Raw genomic sequence first — 25415 nt, forward strand, 5'->3', positions numbered from 1 at the left:
TGATAATCATACAAGAGGTTTTATTGACTATAGTGCAGGCTACGGCATGAAGAAGAAATAGTTACTTAAAAACACCACAGACCCTTACATAGCAAAGCTTAAGAAATAAATTAAGACTCTGATTGGGCTGTGCCGGGGAGGATGGGCCTCACTCGCTTCGGTCCTTGGGCTCACGGTATTTCCACTGGATGTAGTCGAAGATGTCCTTCTCACTGTCCACGGGCAGGGGCTCCCCGGCAACGCCTGCAAGGAGGGACAAAAGACCTTCCTCGTGAGCTAGTTCTGGAGCTCAGTTACAGAGGGGTCAGGATGGAGAGCTCAATAGGACTTGCTTTCAGAGGGAAAAGAAAATAGTCCATAAGGGACTTAAAAAGACCTCCCTCAAGAGCTTCTGGTCACGCTTTGCCACACACGTTATCACCAGCGCTACACGACGAACCTGAATACCTCAACTCTGGCCCTTTGAAGTGACCCTAATCCATGGCTCTCCTCTCTGCTGGATCTCCACTGTGCCAGAGAAAAGACCCCAGTGAGCTCCTCTGTAACTCAGCACAGCCCCTGGACTAGCAGTGCAGCAGTCCGCAAAGCCCACTGAAGTGAAACCTGCATTTAGGGAGGGTCCCACGTGGTCTGTACACCCACTGACACGTGAGAAGCACGGCCCTACTTTACAGTTTTAGGACAAAAAGACGAAATCTTCACTCTCCTAGTAGATCACAGTAGACCACATAATAAATATACTGTGAAATGTTAACAAGATCCATAAAACAGACTAAGCAATTCTTACTCTTTAAACTTTGAAAGTTTGGAGTCAAAGCTACCAAGTTTGGCCTGACACGGAAAGGAGTAACACCTGAGTTTTTCAGAAATCTTGGAGGTACATTTAAGAAAACAAAAATCCTTTAGATCAATAAGAGTTTTTTCTTTTTTTACTAACCACGGAAGTAGAAAGAATTTAATCCATTCTAACACAGAAATCTTGTCAACTAGAGCTGAGGGCCTGGGAACACCTATGGAGCAAAGCTTTCTTTGTTGCCTGAGGGACTAACAATTCTAAAGAATCTACAATTAACTACCATGGTTACTTAAAGGCTCTTAGAAAAACCAAAGTTGCTAAACCAAAATATCCAGATGACTGGGATTATCTCCGATGCAGACACAAATACTCACCAGTGACACCCAGGGGACGGATTGTGTATTCATTGATTGTGAAGCCTTTTTCTAGGGCATGAGCTCTCATATTCTTATTGAAAATATCACTCCCAGTGAAATAGAGGACACCGCAGTAATACTGATCCTTGGGTATCAACCTAAACAAAATAAACAATCGAGCAATCCTTTACTATGCATTTCAAACTTAGCAAAAACAGGACTCATAATCAGTAAGGCACAACACAAGCCTGTGCAGTCCAATAACCTAAAGAGACCACCATCACTAGGACCATTCAAATGACCTCAACCGTGCAGTTAGTTCAGGCTTCAGTAAACTACACTCTGCATGGGGTGTGGACAAACCCAAAGATGGTCTCAGGACCACCTTCCCCAGCAGGATCCACCTCATGCTGTGGAAGGCACCTTATCAAGAGGCAAATCCAGAGATGATAAAGCAGGTTCTGTGGATAGTGTTACTCTTTACATACTTTCAGGCCAAACTGTCTATTGCAAGAATGGCACTTCAGGGGCTTCCCAGGGGGTGCTAGTGGTGAAGAATCCACCTGCCAATGCAGGAGAAGTAAGAAACAGGGTCCGGAAGATCCCCTGGAGAAGGAAACGGCAACCCACTCCAGTATTCTTGCCTGGAGAATCCCCTGGACAGAGAAGCCTGGCAGGCTACAGTCCACAGGGCCACAAAGAGTTGGACATGACTGAAATGACTTAGCAGTAGCATGGAACTGCAGAATGAAAAGGGATCCTGGATATTTATGCAAATTCCAAGATATAGAGAGGGAGGGGGGGAAAGGAGAAAAGAAAGAAGTTAATAGGTGAGCAACAAATTTTGAGCAATACCTGATATCAATTCTCCTGTGTGGATATTCCTTTTCATCGTTTTTACTGGGAAGCTGGCAAACACCCTAAAATGGATATTTAAAATAATGTTTAAAAGATTTTTTAAAAACACTTCAGGCTTAATTCTAATCAAGTATTGTTAAGTGTGAAGTTACTTTCGCTTTAAACGGAGGTGGTTTTAGAACTGTGAAAACCTGTAACTTAACTTCTCTGTGCTCTACATATTATCACCCGCTTTGTACTGTAATCCTTCACGATTACTAAAGAACCAAAGGAAACAGCAGATGATGGTTCATCTGGCTTTTTGTGACTCTAAACAGGAAAATAATCAAGGAAAGCACGAAAGACAGACCAGAACAAACAGAAAAAAGCAACTTGGAAGAAACAATGATTATTCAGGGAGACGAAAACACACACAAAAGCTATCAGTAATCTTCTCAGATTACAGATATTTATCCATGATACAAGGACAGAATGCTACAGAAAAAGAAAACTCTAGGAAAGGATTTAAATCAAAATAAAAAATATTATAGAAGAACTGGAAGTTGGAGGTATCTTCCAGAAATTAGAGAAGACAGAGAGAATACAATTAAGGAAAAAACTAAAAGATAGAGGACCGCTTTATTCTTTCTCTATAGGGGAGTTTTCATTATACTTTGGTAGTTTTTAAACAACAATTATCAAGGTCTGTTTTGTTATCGTTTCCTTTTCCAGAAAAATGGGGGAAGTTTGTGGGCTGGGCAACAACCCATATGTAAAATATGTAAAAAAGAAAAACATCGCCATTTTTCAAATTTAAAGCTTCAAACGCCACATTCTGAGAAAAATACACAAGTTACAAGCTTCCGGTTCTGAAGGGCAGTCGAGCTGGTTCACACGTCACTAAAAGTCATACATTTCACTCAGCAACACATAAACATCAAAATCTAAAATGGTTATTTTCTTTAGCAACTCCTCTGGCTGAGAGATTAACGAATCCTGTTTATCTTCAAATATGAAACCTACCTTCTCAGGCACTAACAAGTTACAACTCAACCTTCAGATGGAATTACCTTGCAGATATGGAGCTTTGAGGAATTGGGCAATGATCTTGCTGTCTGTCACGTCAGGAACAGGATTTCATCTAATGGCTTTGTTCCTTTCCTCAAGGCTAACTTTTATTTCCTGCACTTTTTCTGAAGTGCTGGTGTTAAAGGTTTCTCTGTATCACTATAAACTCTTTATTAGAGTGAGTGGATTAGTTTGTTTGGCATCTCAATGAGGTAGTTCCGTGCTGACCGACTGAAATAAAGCCCCTTCCATTCCTCTAGTGTGGCCTAGGTTTCTCCTAGTGTCCCCTGAAATCCTCACTGTGATCACAGGAAAGCATCTTCTGAGGCCAAACCTGCACAAAAACGCTAAAATATGAGTGCTACTCATCTATATAAAAAGGTATCTAAATGCAGAGGAAATTGGTTTTTCTTCCAAATGTTATTATATTCACAGGAAGAACAGTTGAATTAACTAAAGACCATGAGTCCACAAGAAGATCTGAATAACCCTGACTTTCCTAAGGTTTGATTACTATTAGTTTAAAGGAATTCATGTTTTAAAGATAACTTTAAAAACACAGAGAAGGTTGTATCTTTCAAACTATTTAGTCAGCGATTATAACAACAAGATATTCTGAAATCAACTGGATTGATATAGAGTGGAGTTTATTCTACTTTATAAGCTGAATTCATTTTGCAGCCAATTTCCTTTCAGAAACCCAGAGATCTTAAAGCTTCTTTGGTGATCTTCACTAATGTTCTGTGCCCAGAGTCACTGCCCTGACTCCTGCCTGCTGTCTCTCCCTGCAGAGATCTGCTGGGCTAACTCCCTCACCTCAAGCCTCTCCCCGGGTGTCATCTCAGTAAGGCCATCCTATTTAATACCTTCTCCTGAACTCCCTAGATGATACTAGTGGTAAAGAACCCGCCTGCCAATGCAGGAGATGTAAGAGACCTGGGTTTGATTCCTGGGTCGGGAAGATCCCCTGGAGGACAGGGCAACCCACTCCAGTATTCTTGCCTGAAGAATCCCGTGGAGAGAGGGGCCTGGTAGGCTACAGTCCACAGGGTTGCAAAGAGTCTGACACGACTGAAGTGACTGAGCACACACTATCTTAACCTACCATGCAACTTACCTACTTAATATATTCACTGTTGACAAGCAATCCCTTCCACGCCCCTCAAATAAAAGCGCCACTTAAATTCACTCATCTGTCCCATGCTCCTGGGGCAGAGCCTAGGACGCTGCGATGCTAAACACCACATTTGGTGAACTGACTGAATACAGCCTCTCATCTGACTGATACCCCTCTCCCCATTTTGTTCTTTCACAGCACCACCCTCTCTCTGTCCATCCCTTCTTCTGTTCCCCAATTTTATACCTTCTAGACTACTGCCTTCCTCTCACCGATCTATTTCCAAACAGAAACACACTATTTTTATATTATTATTATATGTTATCCTAGTATAACACTCTGCACAACTCTTCAAAGATTCCATATCTTCAAAAGATATTTGTACAGACGCTTCAAAGTTTCCACGTATATGGCCTAAATCTAACCTGCATGAGAGTCCTTTGACAGAGGGCAAGGATACCATTTTATAGATAAGAAAATTAAAGCCTTACAGGAGTAAAGCAACTTGCCAACATCGCACAAAGAACTGGCAGTGGCGCTCAGGCCGTTCACCCCGTACCCAGACCCACTCACCACATGCAGCACGCCCACCCCACCCCACCCCCGGCTCTGCCACTTCTTGCTGCCTCCAAAACAAAACGAGTTCAGAGTTGACCTGGAGTGCTTCTCATCCTAACAAATATGAACGACAAAGGTCAAGACAGCAGGCTCACACACGGCCTTTTCTAAGCTTCAGTAAATACATGAAGCATATGACAGTGCCTGAACTTAATACACAAACCCACTTAGACGGATGCTTATGTCACAACAAAAAGGCCTTAGTCTCTTGATCTTACGGTCATTAAAGTCTTCTATACTTTAAAAGCAAACAAACAAAAAAAAACCTGCTTTCTTATTTCTCAGCCTGTTTTCTTCTGGGAATCGGTTTGGGAGGATTCCCTTTCTAGCAAGATCTGTACATGTGCTGCCAGATATATATGAGGTTGGGAAGGCAAGAGACAGCCAAGATTCCCACCAAGCCCGTACCCAGGATGGGTGAGTGGCCCTGCCTCTCCCACAGCACAGGTTCTGTAAAGGCTGACCTGGCTGACTCTGCAGCATTTGGCTGCCCATGACCTTCCTAGCAAAGGATTCTCTTTGAGAAGCTACTAGGAATTCCACTATCATCAGCAACTCTCAGCATTCATGAACTTGGCTGCCCACCTCTTTTTGCAGTTTACACCCAGCCCAGCAGCTGATAATCTGTCCTTGTATTCTTGCTAGCCGGAGTACTACAGCCTCTGCTGGTCTGCCCTCTGGGTCTCTTTGGGCACAGCAGAATGCTGTTCAGACTGTAAAAAAATGCTTCTGCTTTTTTTATTGAATAAACACCTTCCTGGTGGCTAATTCTGAAAGCAGCTGGTGCAGTCCCCCAGGAGACAGCTCACTGCCTTTCACAAACATGACTACTGTGGGAAGCCGGTTAGGCCACAAGAGTCCCCAAATATGCGCAGGCATACCAGGACACTTTCTTACTACTCAAAAACAAAACAAAAAACCACAAACTTGTCCAGCACTTATTATTTTTAGAATTTTATCTGACTGAATGTTCTTTAAATATAAAGTTTGTGCACATTCATTTTGAGGGAATTAAAGACAAGCCAAATTCCAAAGAATGTTCATAGGGCACATACAAACCCTATTTTTAATTAATATCTTGGGTGCATACACTTTTGGACACAGAGTTAAAAGCTCAAAACCTGACAGACTCAGGAGAATCAATAAAAATTTAATTTCCTAAAACTGATGGCGATTTTTATTTTTACCTTTCCCAAAGTTCTTTTGAAAATATTGATAAAGTGTGGCCAACTTAGACAATATACTCTCACAGCCCATTAAAATCACCATGCTGAACTTAATGACGTTTTCTGCACATGTGATTAAATTACACAAGATGGACCATTTTTAAGCATGTAGTTCAACAGCACAGAGCAACTCACACGGTGTAGCCATCACCACCACTCATCTGCAGAACTGTATCATCACCTGCAGCTGACGCTGTCCCCACTGGGCACTCCCTCCCACCTCCCTGCCACCCTGCCCAGGCCCTGGCAGCCACGGCCTAGTTTCTAAATGACGTGGCATTTCAATTTTCTGTCTCAACCATCTTCTACTTTCAGCTAAGCTGTCAAATCTACATGCTGAGACTCTTGCTAATTTTAGCCTAATCCACGCTCCAGAAGTACAGGCTCTTTCCTTTCAGTTGCACAGCTCACAAAAAAGGGAGCATGGAGAAGACAGGGTCCGCATGCTATATTTAAGGGAGCAGCAGACGAAGGCGGTTTGTTGCCTTAGCCCTAGGATTTCTCCCTGCCTCCAGTTTCTACACAGGACCATTTATTAATCTGTTTTTGATCCACTGGCCATTTGTCTTGAGTCCTTGAGTCTTAATTCCCCAGGAAGACCACAGGACTTCAATGGTCCGTAGCAGCGGGTTTCTCAGTGATGCTCTGCAGGTGCTGCTCCCTTACCTACCATCTCACACTGCATGGCTCTTCCCCTGGACGTTCCATCACTGACTCTGATGCCTTCTTTCTTTCGTGCTGTCACAGATAATACTCTTCAGACAATTCTAATCTCACTTATTAATACATTCTGAGTCAAAGAGTATTTGCTATTTTAGGGAAAAAAATATAATGTGTCAAAGTCATTATGGATATTTTAAAAAGAGCAGATTATGCCTAATTACCTATCCCATTATCTTGATGAGGGTAAAAGAAGAGAGTGAAAAAGCTGGCTTAAGAATCAATATTCAAAAAACTAAGATCATGGCATCTGGTCCCATCACTTCATGGCAAATAGATGAGAAAAAAGTGGAAACAGTGGCAGATACTATTTTCTTGGGCTCCAAAATCACTGTGGATGGTGACTGCAGCCATGAAATTAAAAGATGCTTGCTCCTTGGAAGAAAAAGCTATGACAAACCTAGATACTATATTAAAAGCTAAGACATTACTTTGCTGACAAAGGTCCGTATAGTTAAAGTTATGGTTTTTTCCAGTAGCCATGTACGGATTTGAGAATTGGACCATAAAGAAGGCTGAGCACTGAAGAACTGATGCTTTCTAACTGTGGTGCTGGAGAAGACTCTTGAAAATCCCCTGGACAGCAAGGAGATTCAACCAGTCAATCCTAAAGGAAATCAACCCTGAATACTCTTTGAAAGGACTTATGTTGAAGCTGAAGTTCCAATGCTTTGGCCACCTGATGCGAAGAGCCGACTCACTAGAAAACACCCTGATGCTGGGAAAGATTGAAGGCAGGAGGAGAAGAGGGTGACAGAGGATGAGATGGTTGGATGGTATCAGTGACTCAATGGACATGATTTTGAGCAAAATACGGGAGATACCGAAGGACAGGGAAGCCTGGTGTGCTGCAGACCACAGGGCTTCAGAGAGTCACAACTTAGTGACTGAACAAAAACCACCACCACCTATTCCAATGGCACAGATTATTTACAAGTGGGGAATTCTGAACAAACTCTTTACTAAAATATTCTCAGATTAGAGAATATATCCCCTCCAAGGTCCAGAATGTCCTATTTACTGATGGACACTAAGCTACCTCGAGGTCACCACACTTGTTTTTCCAATGTGTTAAGTCAAGCAAGTACTCACCATGAACTTTGTTTCACCCTTTGACAGAGTGTCTGTAATGAAACGGACCTTTTGTAACTGCTCCACAACACGATGTAACAGTTTGGGCTGTAGAATCATAATCAGGGGTAAGAAAAAAAAAAAAGCAATTACTCTGTTAGAGCAAGAAAGCATTTTTAACATGAGTTTTCTGATGCTCTCTGCATAAATGCCTAGTTTTCCTATGCTCTAATTTTTCTTCTAACAGAAAATTCACCTTATCAAATGAAACCACTGCTTTTCATGAATACCATGACACCTCCAAACAGACATCATTTGTCTTTACCTGTTTCATAAAAAAAATTACCTGCTTATCTTTAAAAGGTATGCTATGCTATGCTATGCTAAGCCACTGCAGTCGTGTCCAACTCTGTGTGACCCCATAGACGGCAGCCCATCAGGCCTCCCCGTCCCTGGGATTCTCCAGGTAAGAACACTGGAGTGGTTTGCCATTTCCTTCTCCAATGCATGAAAGTGAAAAGAGAAAGTGAAGTCGCTCAGTCGTGTCCGACTCTTAGCGACCCCAAGGACTGCAGCCCACCAGGCTCCTCCGCCCATGGGATTTTCCAGGCAAGAGTACTGGAGTGGGGTGCCATTGCCTTCTCCATTTAAAAGGTATATATTTCAAAATAAAAAACATTTGCCTTCATGGGTCTTCTAATAGAGGTAAAGTTTCTTAATACAATATTTTTAATAGCAAAATATTTCTATGTTAAAGCCTGAACATTATACTGGATATTTCTAAAGTATCTATGCTAGGCAATAAATGATTCTGGCAGTATCTTATTAAATCTCATCTCTTTCAAATCTCAGGCTGTTCTGTCAGTTCTCTGTGGAAAAACAACATGCATTCCTTTCAACAATTTACTTTTTGCCTTTCACAGAATTCAATCAGTACAAAATGATTCAACTGACTTTCAGAAAGATTAAAACAAAAACTCGTTCTGAAAATACCCAACTGTCTCTTAGAAAATGATATTCATTGCTGTGTAAGACTGATCACCTTTGCCTATAAGTTCAGAGGTACCTGTTTGGCTGACTCAGAGGTAAAGCTTGGATGGGTGAGAAGGACATCCATGTCACCACTGGACTCTGCACCTGTAACAGCAAAAAACATGCATGGAGCTCCCCTCGTAAACGTATCAGTGAGGCAGATATTGAACTGAGGTGACGACACATAGACATTCTTACTGCTTAACTTTCTATTTCACTGTGTTTCACATTCAGAATTAGTTAAAAAACTTCAACTTTCTGTCCAAGTATTCAGGTTTATTGATGTAAACACCAGAATCTCAGATAACAACAGTAAATGACATTAGATATGCATTGTATACAATTAGTTATGTTATTAAAAATGCAGCTAAGAAATTACTCAATAATGATAACAATAAATATAGCTTTAAAAATACAAATAAATGTCTAAGACTCTCAAACAAACAATATAACTCTGTATTAATCAGAAAATTCACTTCAATTCTTACGAATGCATTCATTTAAAGAATACTGGTAACCATTACTATTACGGCATCATAGATGAGAATACTAGACTATCTGAGCAGCTGCCCAGAGAATTCCTGACAGTCTATTACCACTGCCTAACCAAAACTCTAGAGGTGGCCATGGATTTAGTCAGACATCTATTCCAAAGTTTATATAAAGTTTTTCAATTTCAACTTTGTAAGATAATAGGGGTAAACTAGGTTGGATCATAAAGAAGGCTGAGCACCAAAGAATTGATGCTTTTGAAACATGGTGTCCGAAAGACTCTTGAGGGTCCCTTGGACTGCAAGGAGATCAAACCAGTCAATCCTAAAGGAAATTAGTCCTGAATATTCATTGGAAAGACTGATGCTGAAGCTCCAATACTTTGGCCACCTGATGCAAAGAGCGGACTCATTAGAAAAGATCCTGATGCTGGGAAAGATTGAAGGCAGGAGGAGAAGGGGATGACAGAGAATGAGATAGTTGGATGGTATCACCGAATTCAACGGATGTGAGTTTGAACAAGCTCCAGGAGATGGTGAAGGACAGGGAAGCCTGATGTGCTGCAGTCCATGGGGTCACAATGAGTTAGACACAACTGATCAAAAATAACAATTTTAAATTTCAGGTTACTCTTCCAAAATTTTGGATTGAGTGGTTCTTACTTTGCTCATATTCACATAGTAAATCAAGATCTAAAGAACCTGGTTGTTTTGAGAACTGGTTTTAAACTGGTGTTCCTGAGACATTAAACTTTGATTCATTATAGAAAACTTTGAAAACTGAAGTAAAACAAGAAGCAAAAACCTACCCAAAGCTTCACTAGCATCTGGCCAGACAACAACTACTAGTACTTAATACACCTAAAATTATGTTATGTGAGTGCAAAGTCACTTCAGTTGTGTCTGACTCCTTGTGACCCTATGGACTGTATGTAGCCTGCCCTTCTCTGTCCATGGGATTCTCCAGGCACGAATACTGGAGTGGATTGCCATGCCCTCCTCCAGGGGATCTTCCTGACCCAGGGATCAAAACCATGTTTCTTATGTCTCTTGCACTGGCAGGCAGGTTCTTTATAATATTATAATAAAATTATGTTATAAATTTTATTAAAATTGGTCATCAAAAAAGCCCATGCTGGACTTCCCCAGTGGTCCAGTGGTTAAGAGTTCGCCTGCCAATGCAAGGGACATGGGTTTGATCCCTGTCTGGGAAGATCCCACAGGTCATGGAACAACTTAGCCGTGTGCTACAACCACTGAGTCTGCACGCCTAGAACCCGTGCGCTGGGACAAGAGAAACCACCGAGACAAGAAGCCTGCTTGCCACCGGGAGGGGCTGCCACTCGCTGCAACTATCGAAGGCCACGTGCAGCCATGAAGACCCAACGCAGCCCAGAAACCAAAACAGCAGGAAAAAACCCACCCTATCATAAAATCAGCATGAACTTCCTCTCATTTACTCATATATTCCCATTTATACACAAATAAACTTAGCTAATACTATGAGGTCTTAGCAAATCTATGAAGTAAAACAAGTTACATCTTTTTAATCCATGTTTTTTGTATACATTAGCCAATTTTAACATCAAGGCATGAATAACCTAAGATTAGGAAGTATGTTACCTCTTCTGAAACTGCCACAGACTGTAGCAATGTATTCAGAATCCACTTTTTTAACTTCACTTAGTACAATATCCTAATAGAAGAAAAATTAAGTTAGTATTCTAAAAATGGCTTTTCACCAAGTGAAATTCTAAATTCTAATTAAAGAATATAATTCAGGGCACTCTTACTTGCATTTGTAACATTTCTTCACGAGGAATTCTTTTCTCAAAGTCCTCAAAATATCTTTAAAGACAAAATAAGTAGACAAAAGATTTTTTTGTAAAATTTAAATCTTAACATTAAACTGTTTACTTTATCGAGCATCTTTATACAAGCAAATATTTAAAAAATCAAGATGAAAATTCATTAACAGTAAAATTGTGGGGGGTGGGGAGAGGCAGTGTGAGGAAAGGTTTACTCCTTAACTTGGATCAAAATCCTTAAGTGTCACACTAACTGATATTGCAGATATTCCATTCAAATTCATTTTAAATAAACTTCACATTTCAAGAGTAAATACATATATTTAAGTTAGTATGGATTCAAGTTAGACTGCTCCCTACCGGCAAATTCAGGGATTGCAATTTACTGCTTTTAAATCCTGAAAAATACTTGTATAAATATTTTAAAATATGATCCTACAATATGGATGAACTGAGACATTATGCTAAGTGAAAGTTAGTCACAAAAGGCCAAATATTATATTATTTCATTTACATGAAATATCCAGAATAGCCAAATCTATAGACACAGAAAATAGAACAGTGGTTGCCAGGGGCTGGGGGAAGGAAGGGCAGCTAGAGAGAAATGGAGAGTGACCACTAATGGTTTGGGCTCTTCTGGGGATTGACTATAGTGATGGTTGTACAACTCTGGGAATATACTTAAAAAACTCACTGACTTGTATACCTTTATGTGGGTAAAGTATATGGTATATGAAATGATATTTCAATAACGTTATTAAAACATTGTTGTTGTTCAGTCACTAAGCTGTGTCCGACTCTTTGCAACCCCATGGACCCCAGGCTCGTCTGTCCATGGGATTTTCCAGGCAAAAATAACTGACTGAGTTGGCAATCCAACTGAGTGGGTTACCAACTCCTTCTCCAGGAGACCTTTCCAGACCAGGGATCAAATCCACATCTTCTGCACTGGCAGGCAGATTCTTTACCACTGAGCATTATCTTAGTATTAAGTAACATCCAAGAATGATAAATAAACTGTTCAAAACCAATTCTCACAACAAGCAAGTTCTTCAGAAGGTGTCCATTTACTATGTACGTGCAAGGAGAATGGGAACCACATCATCCTGATGTCTCACTGATTTGAAGTTTTGGAAGGTCAGGATAAATTTTCAAATATTGTGCTAAGGCATCATCAGGCAAGTTCAGAAAGTTATTAGGACTGAATGGCCAACGAGACAAGATCAGAGCAGATACAAGCTTAGGGTAGATATGGCTAATGTACTACATGCTATAAATAGTTAGAAAGGAGGGGGTTCTGTATTTCACACCTGACAAAGAAATTACCCATGCTGACAGATGACATGTCTACTAGTTATTCCTATTCTGTTATTTAGGTGTTTGGGGTTTTTTTTCCTATTCCTTTTTTAAAAACTTAAAGTGTTTCACAGTCATGGCCCATCTTCTCAGGCAGACTAAAATTCTTGAGAGCTACACTGAACCTGTCTGTACCCTAACTTCACGCAGAGTGCAGTACTTTCAACAATGTATGCAAGAAATAAACACCCTGACTGACTGACACCCTCCATTCTGTGTATTTTAAGAGGAAGTTCTCAGCCAAAGTCAAGGGAATGAGGGAACCAAAACACACACACACACACACACACACACACACCACGTGTGAATACAAGGATACCTTCTACAGGAGTATGCAACAACCTTAATGTTTCTGAACAGTAAAATGATTTGTGTTTAGCTAAGTCTGAAGACTTAAGGAGTACAGAAGAATGGCTATAAATTTTTTTACTTTTACACTTCAAGTGTCGAAAGAAAATTTGCTATCTTACTTTAGCCCAATTCGTTGATGATGGTTCAATTTATCTTCATTTTTTCTGAGATCTGTATAGAAGATAAATAAAGTTAAGGTGCTAATTTCTGGGAAAAAAAACATTTTCCAATTTTTTGGGGAAAAATGCTAAATTCAGTGATCCTTTCTTCAAAGGGCTACCTAGAGAAACACTGGAATGACTTTGAAAAGACAATGAAAACAACTTTCAGATACTAAAGACTCGATAAAGGTGACTTCAAGTCAATGTAGTAAAACCTGACAGTTGATTTCATAATCATTTTTATTTACTGAGTCAGAATTTCAGTTATAGTTATATAAAACAGTACATAAAACATATCAAGATTACACAAACTTTCACTGAGTACAGCAAAAAGCAGCCTTGTAAGGACCTTCTATTGTTGTCCAGTCGCTAAGTTGGGTCCAACTCTTTTCAACCCCATGGAGTATAGCTTGAAAGGCTCCTTTGTTCATGGGGTATTCCTGGCAAGAATACTGGAGTGGGTTGCCATTTCTTCCTCCAGGAAATCTTCCTGGACCAGGAGTTGAACCCATGTCTCCTGCACTGGCAGGTGGGATCTTTACCACTGAGCCACCAGTGGTGGCCACCACCCTTCTAAGGACTTATATTGCTTAATTTATAATTAACAGCAGCCACAGAAGTTCATTCATACTGTTCATTTGTTCATTCACTCTTTCAGTGAATTAATACTCTTTGTGTACTGATTTGTGCAGCCACTGTGCTAAAAATTCTGTTGAAAGGAGTGGTATCACTGTCATTTTTTAATCAGAAAAACTGTCATGTCTTAAACTGAAAGTGACTCAGATCCATCTGGATGGTCCCTTCATGGGTATGAGCACAGGCAGGAGCCTTATTAAAGAAATGAGAAGATAAGTATGATTCAGAAGCAATGCCTATGGTTGTCCCTGGGCTTTCCTAGGGGCTCAGTGGTAAAGAATCTGATCGCCAATGCAGGAAACACAGGTTCAACCCTTGAGTCAGGAAGATCCCCTGGAGAAGAAAACGGTTACCCACTTCAGTATTCTCGCCTGGAAAATCCCAAGGACAGAGGAGCCCAGGGGGCTACAACACATGAGGTCACAGAGTCCAACACAGCTTTACCAACTGAACAACAACAACAAAATGGTCACCTGATGTTCACAAATTCTCTCTGGAGATATAAAATGGAGGAAGATAAGCACCTTTATGACACATTGAGCATGGAATATTTATCATAGCTTTGTGCACACAAAATCCAAGTATATGATTGAAAACGCAACAGAAATAGAGTTTGTTATATAGAGAGATCCCACAGCTATTACATTATGTATCTGTGAACAGTGAAATCATCTAAAACCATCACTATAGATCCTTGACACTCCCAAGTGATGCAACTGAATACCTCTGAGGAACAAACTCTTGGCCTCCTTAACCAATATTTTACTCAGATAAATGATATATGCCACACGCAGAAAAGCACTAACCCTCCATGAGATGCAGGTATAGAACAAGTTCACTCTTAGCTGTGAGATTCACACAAATTCTCAACTTAATAGTATGACTGATTAGTCATACCTTTTGAGAGTCAGTTATTATTTTTAGGGATCAAGCACTTTACTAAGTTTTTATAGACATTACTGCATTAAATCACATGAGATACTACAAAACTATCTTGTAGCTGAGAACCTGGAGCATCACAGTCATCTATTCTAAGAAACTGGTGGAAACTGGATGCAATCCCAGGTCAGTCTCCAAAATCTCTGTCCACCTAATCATTAGGGTTGCTTATAAATAGTTGAGCCCACAAATATTTATCCCCAAATGCCAGAGATGGACTGTAATGAATCAATATAGTACATACCCTTGAAAGCATGAAGAGATAGATTATGCTTAAAAGATTGCTATATTAGGTTTAAGGAAAATGTTTTACAATTACTTGACTTCTATTTTTATCACTTCTTTGAAAGCAAAAATTCCTTCAATAAGAATTACAAGCCTCTTAACAGAATTTTTCTCAATATACATGACTTGGTTTTTAGGCTGAATGTACAGGATTTCCATGGTCTAAAATTTTATTTTAAAAAAAAGCAATTTAAATCATCTAAAAATCTGCAAGTGAAGTTAGTATCTTTAAATCAAGACGCCACCCCTTGCTCTTCTTGATTTTCTTCTGAATTATAGAACAAAACACAGTTAAAATGGGAATACAAACTACATTTTACATCTATTCTCTACTGTATAGTTAAAAAGAAAATCTTATCATTCATATCTCCCTGCAGTAGGAAATGACAACCTACTCCAGTATTCTTGCCTGGAAAATTCCATGGACAGAGGAACCTGGCAGGCTGCAGTTCATGAGGTTGCAGAGTCAGACAGGACTGAGGATTGAGCATGCACATCATTTGTATCTACTAATTGAGAAAGGTTTTTTTTCCCAAGTTTCAGTTTGTTAGAGCATCACTGGTCCTTCAGGACCATATCTGACCTGAAAGTAGAGACCAACTGTACAGACTCACCTTCTAATGTCTTAATTCCTTCATCTACAAACTTCCTTGCAGCAGATGGACTACAAAGAAAGAAAAACATCATCTCAATATCAAGTGAAACTCAGGATCCTTATAACAAATAACCAGTGATATCGTCTCTTGTCAAACATAAAAGTTACTGGTGAGCTAAAAAAGACCTGCTAACTATTGTGTGGTTACTTTGTGAAAGTCGCTCAGTCGTGTCTGACTCTTGGCGACCCCATGGACTATACAGTCTGTGGAATCCTCCAGGTCAGAATACTGGAGTGGGTAGCCATTCCCTTCTCCAGGGGATCTTCCCAACCCAGGGATCAAACCCAGGTCTCCCACATTGCAGGCAGATTTTTTACCAGCTGAGCCACCAGGGAAGCCCAAGAATACTGGAGTGGGTAGCCTATCCTTCTCCAGGGGATCTTCCCAAACCAGGAATTGAATTGGAGTCTCCTGCACTGCAGGCAGATTCTTTACCAGCTGAGCTACCAGGGAAGCCCAAAAGCCCAAAGTGGTTACTTTGGTAATGTTCAAATCCTTGAAGCCTTAATCTAGGAAGATAGTCATGAACTTAGACATGAAAAAGACATCCAAGCAGCTAGGTGTCATGACACCTATCTACTTTACTCATAAACCAGACATACAGGCCCTTGAAAACTATTCATTCTTGCAAATGAGATTTAATAAGGGCTTATTATGGGTCAGATACTCCTCTAGGTGCTGAAACTACTGCAGGAATAAGACAAGTAAGGGCCCTGCTCTTCCCTATTGACGCTCCAGTAGGTAGAGAGAGACAATAAAGAGATATATAAACAAAGAAAATACCAGGTAGATGAATTAGAACAGGGTACTATGACAGAATGGCTGGTCTTCTTTAGATTGGGTGATGAGGGAAGGCCTCTCAGATGATAAATAAACTGAGATTTTAATGACAAAGAGCCTTGGTACAGAAACTGTGTGGTACAGAACCTGATATTCATATCAGGAAGGCAACACGGCACAGAAATAATAAATCTGAATTGAAAGCTCGGAGACCTGGGCCCTGATTCTGACCCTGCCACAGCTACCTCAGTTTCTGTACTCAGCTTTCTTGCCTGGAAAAAGAACAATGTAACAGACACTCTGTAAAACAAATGCTAACATTTTATACTGTTAATTGTTTTGGGGCCCCAAAGAGTTATGCTCCTTTTCTATATACTAGGTTTAGGAATTTAATGTATTTTAAATGAACTTTTATGGAAAATGCTGCCATTAAGAAACAATCATCATATACCTATGCCTCAATCCATCAAGACAATAATTAAGTAAAGTGTTAACATTTTGGTGTCAATCTTTACTCTATTGAGTATCAAATTTAAGATAAAGGTGCCTCCATTAAGAAATACTTGACTGCTTGTTCGAAACTCATATGCACTGTGCTACAGGAAAAAAAAAAAAAAAAAAGGCATTTTAAATGTTTAAGATAAATATAACCAGAGAGGCAGAAGAGACATAATTTGGAGGGAGTGATAATATGCCCACAGAACAAGTGCTAACGGAGCTCAGAGGAAGGAAAGAGTATTTCTGGCTGGGGACTCAAACTGGATTCATCAGGGAGCTGACAGGTCTTGAATGGCACTCCTAGAGTCAAGGCAGCAACTGAAGAACCAGTTTCAAACATGTAAAGTATGGAAGAGCGAAGTACGTGGGCAGAGGCACAGAGGTGGCGAGGCACAGGTTTTAAAGGGAAACAGCAACTTCTTTAGTTCAGCTGACACACAAAAAATTAAACCAACCCTATGACTGTATCTGCTTAAAAAAGAATTCTTACCCAATGCCACTAACTCGAGTCAGGAAATTGATGGATGAACTCGTATCATCCTGCCGAATCTTTAAGGGAAAAAAAAAGTCTAACAATGATTTAGGAATGCTTTGAAGACTCAAACGATCTTACTAGAAATACACTAGTCTGCTTAGAGACTTATTAAGGGCCATTACATTTGCCTGGATAACCCGTGCAGAAGTATTCATGTACAACCTCAGTGGTTACAAGTGAGTAAGGAAGCAGATGAAGATGGCTCATTTCTCATTCATCCAATATTTTTTAAAGGCTTATTCATAAAAGTCCAGAAGTGATACAATTACTATCATCAGAATAAAATAAAACCATAAAAAATGCTTGGGAGGATTTAAGGATTAAAAACTCTAAAAGATAACAATCGCTTAGTTTAAGTTTATAATCTCCCTTCTAACTGGTAATGAAAATAAAGAAATAATCCTTTTACAGAGGGTAACAGTCTCTTAAATGTCACATAAAATAAGTGAACATTTTAGAGGAGCAATATTTAAAAGTTAAAATACAGGACACTTAGAGAGCCATAAACTGCTCCTTCCTTAACCTACGGAGTCTCATGGAGGGGGATGATATCACCTACTCTGCAATGGTGCTACATGATAGCTGTCATAATTATCAAATAAACAAATGAGTAAAAATTTTACCTTTTCCAGTTTACGCAATTTTCCAGTAGCTAAAAACTCATCAATTTTTTCAGCAATTTTTGTTCCTACTCCAGGCTACATAGAAAATAAAAAATACAAAAGTCACATAAATATAATGCTTACCAAATCCCTAGAAGACAAAGTAAAAAATGAGAAATGAAAAACCAATGACCATTACATGATCATTTTCCAAAGGACACAGGTAATTGAGCACCAGTAAAAAAATATATATATTCTCCCAAAGACAAAATGCTTAAATGACTGCCAAATGAAAAGCCCTATTAAGACAATTTTAAATGACTTTCTTTTTAAAAAATTAACTTTTGTCATAGAAAAATTAGAAACTACAGAGCTGAATAAAGAAAAATATTAGCGTCATTTGTTAATTTCATCACTCTGAAAATTAAAATAAACTATAATCTTGCCACTTAACATCTGCTATATACTGACTTTTTTGCAGTCAGTATATACACATACACATATATAGACATGCAAAGTTACCTGTGTATGTATATTTACAAGTGTATATATATATGTGTGTATATATACCTACTTTTTTCTTACAAAAATAGAATCATACTGCTTTGTAAAGTGCTTTGACTTAAAACTACATCATGAACAAATTCATGTACCAATAAATAAATATAACTACAACCACTTTAATGACTTCGTAGTGTTTCACTGTACGAACGTATGATAATTTACTTAAAAATGCCCTATAGGAGAACATTTGGATGGTTCCAATTTCTGATATTATAACAATGCTGTTGTGGACTTCCTTTGGAACAGAGGAAGCTTTCTCAAGCTTCTGCATACCCCAGCACCACCTGGGGAACGTGTTAAAACACAGCATGCCATGTCCTGCCCTAGAGTTTCTAATGCAACAGACTGCATTTCTAACAAGTTCCCAGGCAATGCAGAGGCTGCTGGTCTGGGTACCACACTTTGAGAACCAATGCAGTGAACTGCACAGGCCAATGTGACAGTGACCAGCTCCATGTGACTACTTAAGTTTACATTAATCAAAATCATAAATTCCTCAGTCACATTAGCCACATTTTAAGAGCTCACTGGGCTTCCCTGGTGGCACAGTGGTAAAGAATCTGCCTGCCAATGCAGGAGTTGCAAGTTCAATTCCTGGGTTGGGAAGATCCACTAGAGAAGGAAATGGCAACCTACTCCAGTATTCTCGCCTGGAAAATTCCATGGAGAAAGGAGCCTGGTGGGCTACAGTCCACGGGGTCACAAAGAGTTGGACACGACTTTAGCGACTCAACAGCAATGAGAGCTCATTAGCTAAATGTGACTCACGTTCAGTAAATATATACTGCACAGCACTGCTCTAGAATATAAGCTCTAAGACAGCAGAAATTCTATCTTTTCACTGCTTTATCTCTAGCACCCGGATGAATACCTGGCATACAGATGCTCAAAATTTATGAGCTAGTGAATCCTTGTATAAATATCTCTCTACTGGTTTCCTCAGGATGAACTGCTCAAAGTGGAACTGCTGGGACAAAACACACACACACACACACACATTTTGCCAACATTCTGCCTCAACATCCTTCAGAAAAGCTATAAATAACCAACACTTCAATCAGCAATAAATGAGTATCTTTCTCCCCACATTTGTCCACACTGTATTTGATAATTTGGTGGGCACTATATAATTGAATTTGCAACTTTGATGTACTAGTGAAGTCGAACTTTTCTTCATGTTTATTGGTCCTTTTTAGTTGTGTTCAACAATTATGACATGTGCCAGTTATTTCCTACTGTCTCTTAGCCTGAAGTTCACCCTTCTATATTCTTAATTGATTTAACGTTTAAATAAGTGTCCAAAGACCACTGAACGCATAGTCAAGCTCTGAAAATAGCAAATATAGGTAGGAGTAAATAAAAGTAGAACAAAAAGGGGAAACTGCTAGCGTTTCTCATCTCCTAAAGCAAAAGATACACATAGATCTGAAGCAGTTTTGGCCTAAGTTACTTTCTAAACCAAACATTAAGGAACAAAAGGCAAAACTCTCATTCTGGAAATTTCAGGTTTCTAGATTACTGAGAAGCACTCACATGTGCCAGAGAGTAGGTCTGTGCTTTTTAAATTAACAGTGAAAATCCAGTCTTATGCAAAAGGAATTTTGGGTATTTCTACATTTTTGTTAGAGATATATCATGAGCTCAGATTTGGGATGAGATGTATCAGAACTTGTGAAAAGTTTGCCTCTAACAAATGAGCAGGCTATCTGCAATTACCATAAAGAAAGAAATTCAAGGTGATAGAAGGGAAGCACAAGTGGTAAAACTGGGTCAGTCCAAGAGAGAAACTCGGAATTAAAGTCCAAGGTATTTAAAACGTGTTAGGCTAGTCTGTCTGGTTTACTGAAGTTGAGAACTGTTAATGGCACAGGGATTTAAAAACCCCGAGCACAACTTGTGAGTAATAAACAAAAGGTGGACACGTGACACGTAATCACTGCGGATCTGTCAGTCGTAAGACGGGTAAGATTGATGCTAAGGTTATAACTCTGACAAGTGAAAATAAAAGAGCAGTTATCGGTCACACGCTACAGGCTCTCATGAGAAAATCAAGGACAGTCAGATACTAATACCTAAATTCCAGAGGGCTTTCGTGAGACCTACACAGGCAGGTAAAGAATAAAAGAAGGTGGCAACTATCAGAACCTCGACTTCTCAAAAAGTCATGTCAGTTTGGCATTTTTAACAACAAATGCATAAGATATGGTCCTTAATCCTGAGGAATTTACAATCTTTTATAAGATTTACAATCTTTTATAAGACTTCCCTAAGATATTGTTAGCGATGTTAATGCAAATTACCAAGAGATTCAGGTAAACCTCTAGAAACTGTGACACTACCAGCTTACAAGGTTTCATGGAAATTACAGAGAACTGGGCTAAATGCCATACTATGCAAAGGGGCTTAATCATGAGCTTATTAGTAGTAAGTAAGATCTCCTTGGAACAGTAACTCTAACTCAAAGAAATCCCTATACGTGGGCATCAGAAGGAATAGCGAACGAGCAGATGTGCTAGTACCAATCTGTCACCACACTCTTCTTAAGGACTAACTCTCAAGCTGAAAATCAATGTGAAAATGAACACACATATACATGGCAAAGTAAAAGAAAATTGTAATTACATATATTAAAGAAACTTTTTAACCCACACCCTCCTCCAATAAACATACCCGGAGCTTGAAAAAGTATGCTTGAGATAGCATTAATATTATTCCAAGAAAGCACTGTAATTTGCCTGTTTGGGTCAAGGGCAGTTTCAGAGGCAAATTTCATTTTGTGGGAAACCACCAAACTGGTACATGTGTGAACTCTTCGATCAACTTGCTCACTAAACTTACCAGTTTCTTAGCTTCCGCTCCACTCTTTATTTTGTGTGGGTACTTTGCTATCACAGATGCTGCTTTTCTACAAGGGGAAAAAAAAAGGAAAACCAATTAGAAATCCAGTGAGGCAGTTAATTTTTCTTACACATACAAGCAAATAAGCAGCTTAAACTTTCACCAAGATAACTAATTTCCCACATCTGTGTAAAACTTAAAAAACTCAATGAGCTGACAGATCATCCACATCTCTAACTTTTAGAAGTATCCTGAAGATCCTCGCATTTGAGAATAACACAAATTTAATCGTATATGTAAAACTAGGGTGATTTAGGAAACCAGTAGGCTTTCCTTTTGGGGATTAAATGGAAAATATCATTGAGCCTTTTTAAAAAAATAGCTGTGCTGTCCTGTGCTTAGTTGCTCAGTCGTGTCTGACTCTATACATACATATATACATTTATACGCCATGTGCTAAGTCACTCAGTTGTGTCCAACTCTTTGCGACCCCATGGACTGCAGTCCACCAGGCTCCTCTGTCCATGGGGATTCTCCAGGCAAGAATACTAGAGTGGGTTGCCATGCCCTGTTCCAGGGGATCTTCTCAACCCAGGTATCGAACCCAGGTATCCCACATTGCAGGCAGATTCTTTACCGTCTGAGCCACCAGAAGTGAAGAGAAATGAAAGTCACTCAATTGTGTCCCACTCTTTGCAACCCCATGGACTATACAGTCCATGGAATTCTCCAGGCCAGAAAACTGGAGTGGGTAGCCTTTCCCTTCTCCAGGGGATTTTCCCAGCCCAGGGATCGAACCCAGGTCTCCCGCATAGCAGGTGATGTCTTTACCAGCTGAGCCACCAGGGAAGCCCTTAAAATAGCTAGTTTTTAGAAACTGTTCATAATAATCTTTCATAAAAAGTGTGCAGCCAGTAATATTCAAACTAATATTCGTATGTAATACATACTAAACTGGCTTATGGAGGGTTATTTTAAAATTCATGGCTTAAAGCTGTATTCCCGTGTCCAGGTACCAGTTGTTTTTTCATCGCTCTCGTTTCAGTTCCACTTAAAGCGCTGACGTGATCCTTGCCATCTCTACACGTACCCTGTTCAGTAATGTGGTGACAGACTGGGTCCACCCTGGGAGCTCACTGACGGTATCCTGTCTACCTATAATTTCAATGCTAAATATAGATAAGCACTGATGCCCGTACAGAGCAGCACTTCTAAGTGTGAAGCGTAAGTACTGGATAGTCTTTGGACCTTCGTTTTTCATTCTATTCTAGCACATGTAACCTTTAGACCTAGATTTCTTCTGATTTCTCTATTAGCATATTACTGATAATGAGTCTGGAAAGGTAGGTTGAGTGCAATCTGTGGATGAAATTGTTTCAGCAAAGATAAGTAGTTCCACATAATTGGCACTATGACACAAAGCCTGAAAGGGAAGAAGGGTTAAATCTTGAAAGGCCTTTTGTATGCATGACACTTTGGGGCTTTATCAAAGGAAAGAGAAAATGTTTAATTATTTAATGTGGGAGAATGACAAGATCAGGTAACTATTTTTCCAGAGAATACTTTGGCCACATCAAAAGAAACATGTATGGGAACTGAGGGGTGGGGAGGAGCCTTCAGGGGTGTAAGGCATCACCTGCTTTTCCAGACTTATTTCCCACTCAGACTACATCCCGTAAACAAACTGAATTACTGAATCCCTAGAAAATGAAATACCCCTCATGTCTCAATGCCATGGCTCATTTTGTTTCCTTTCTCTAGATTGTTCTTTCTCTCACTTATCTCACTTATCTTTCACTTTGGGCTCCTTCAAGACCAAACACCTCCTCTCTGAACCTGCTAAGACTCAAACAGAATATAGGGCTGGATATCTAATTTTCAGATCATCAAATGTGTGGACTACAGTACAATTACTTTACCTAGAAATTCACAAGAGGTAAAGAAAGGAAGTGTAAACAGTTTTTAGTTATGTTGAGTGGGAAGGAAAGAAGGAAGATGAGTTTAGTTTTGAAAGCAAAGAGACAAAGGTAACATAGGCTTGAAAACCTGGAGAAAACTTCTGTGAGCACAGATCTGGAGTTACAGACTGGTATGCAAAGCCAAGAACGCTAAGACTGCCAACTACAGAAGTGAGACAAAAGGGCGAAGGGCATTAAAAGGTAAGAAAGAACAGAAAGTTGTGCCATTGTGGAAGTCAAGGTGAACGTCACTGAGAGTTCAGTAAGATGCGATGTGGGTGAGAGGCTTTCAGAGAAACGGCAGGAAGGAAATCACAGTGCAATGAGATAAAGAATGGCTGGGGACGCAGAAAACCAGACAAGGAACACAGATTCTTCAAGGTTAACTGTAAAGTGGAGAAAGGAGAAAGGTGCTGGCTCAAGGGCTGAGGAAAATGAAGAAGACTGCTTTGTTGCTCTTAAGAGTTGAGGGACTGGACACGCTTCCCGGTTAAGGGTGCAGAGGCAGATGGATGGGGCATTAATGGCCGGGATAAGGGCCCTGGTGAAATGGACAAGGATGGGATCCAAAAGGCGACAGAACACCCACTGACCAACCAGATGGAAACATTCCCTTGGTCCACATCCATTTCACAACACAGGCCTCACTGTCTTTCATTAGGGCTTGAAATCAAACTGCATTTTCAGTAATTTACATTTGTTGATGGGGAAAAGTACCTATTAACCTATTTTCAATCAGAACTGGGAACCAATCAAAACGGATCCTAAAGAGCTCTGCCAATTCTCCCAGAAATATCGCAGGAAGGTGCCACCAAAGTCAATACCCTCAGTTCTTGCTTTTTTTTTCTCCTCCTGCAGATGGTTCAAATATCCACGGGGACCCTCAGCCCCGTCAACTGCCACACATCCCAGAACGCATGCTACCAGACAACGCTTGCACCGTCCCACCTGTAGGCATTGTATTTGTGGATAGCCTGGTTCACGTTCTTCTCAAAGTTTGCGAGTTCTGAAAAGGCAACAAGAGGTCCGGGTGAACAAGAGCCACGAGTAAACAAACAAGAACCGAGTTTCCTGGAAGGAGGCGTTAACAACCTCTTAAGCACCAGTGATCCCCCGCGGGCACACCAGGTCAAGGCAGCCCAAGCGCGACTCGAGGGTCCCCAGCAGCGCTGACAACCGGACACCGGCGGCGGAGCGAAGGCCGGCACCGAAGACCCCGCGCTGCGAGCGGCCGACTCCTCCTGGGCTGTCAGGACGGCAGGGAAGGAAGGGAAGGCGGCGGGAAGGCAGCAAAGGAGAAAGACGGCGGCGCCCGCCGGACTAACCTGTGAGCATGTCGGTGATGCCCCCGTTGAGAGTCTCCTGCGGCGCCTTCCGTTTGCTCATGGCGGCCTGCGCCCGAGGACCACGGAGAGCTCACCGCCCAGGACAGCCCCCTGTCCCAGCTCTGAGGAGACGCCGGGACTCGCCGAGGCGGGCAGGACCAGCCCAGCGGCGGCAAAGCCACCGCGACCGGCTGAACAATGGCCGCCTCTGACAGGGGGCGCGTCGCGCGGCGCCTGAGTGACGTCACGATCTGGGGGCGGTGCCAGGGCGGGACTAGAGGCTTCGTCCGAGCCCTGTGGGTGGGGGCGTGGTTAGGAGTGGGGCCAGGGGCGGGGCTTGCACGGCGAGCCAGTAAAAGGAACCTGGAGTGCTCGGGACCAGGAGGAGGAAGCCCGAGCGGAGCTTCAGTGTGGAGGTGGGGTTCTGGGTGCCTCGGGATTATAAGCCAGTGGGGTTTCTCTGAGAAGGCCAGGATTCCTGACGTAAGGCGTTGGACCTGTCTTCCCGGTACCTTTCTCTGCAATCCTCCCCCTAGGAGGGGAAGTCGTGTTTTGATTCTTAAGTCAAAACTTCAGATGATGGGATTATGTAAGATGATGGGGTAGGATACACACCATCTGTGTATAATGATGAGTTACCGAATGCATCCCGTGCTTTACGTGTGAGTAGGGGCAACACCAGCGTCAGACTTACTTTCCGATGCTTGTGTGAGCCCGCGTTACAGAGGGCTTCCGGTAAGCCTCCTGCGGGAGCCGGGAACAAAACCCACGGATCCCAGGACAGCCTTCCA

General features: G+C 40.9%; 1 protein-coding gene across 2 annotated transcripts; it reads right to left on the reverse strand.

Annotated features, from left to right (window-relative positions):
- POLB (DNA polymerase beta) lies at window positions 1-24831 on the reverse strand. 2 transcript variants are annotated; one of them, XM_005901764.3, is made up of 14 exons: window positions 24625-24831; window positions 24248-24305; window positions 21342-21408; window positions 17961-18035; window positions 17293-17351; window positions 15483-15532; window positions 12967-13018; window positions 11126-11180; window positions 10956-11028; window positions 8876-8946; window positions 7831-7917; window positions 2008-2072; window positions 1171-1310; window positions 1-243 (listed from the first exon to the last, which is right to left on the reverse strand). In XM_005901764.3, exons 1-14 carry the CDS (start codon window positions 24683-24685, stop codon window positions 149-151), a joined length of 1008 nt encoding a protein of 335 aa, XP_005901826.1. In that variant the 5' UTR covers window positions 24686-24831; the 3' UTR covers window positions 1-148. The 2 variants fall into 2 exon arrangements, with proteins under 2 accessions (XP_005901826.1, XP_070220250.1); XM_070364149.1 differs by lacking the exons at window positions 10956-11028; window positions 11126-11180; window positions 12967-13018.
- Window positions 24832-25415: the final 584 nt, after the last annotated feature.

Source organism: Bos mutus, chromosome 27, assembly GCF_027580195.1.
Source record: "Bos mutus isolate GX-2022 chromosome 27, NWIPB_WYAK_1.1, whole genome shotgun sequence".
Taxonomy (NCBI): domain Eukaryota; kingdom Metazoa; phylum Chordata; class Mammalia; order Artiodactyla; family Bovidae; genus Bos; species Bos mutus.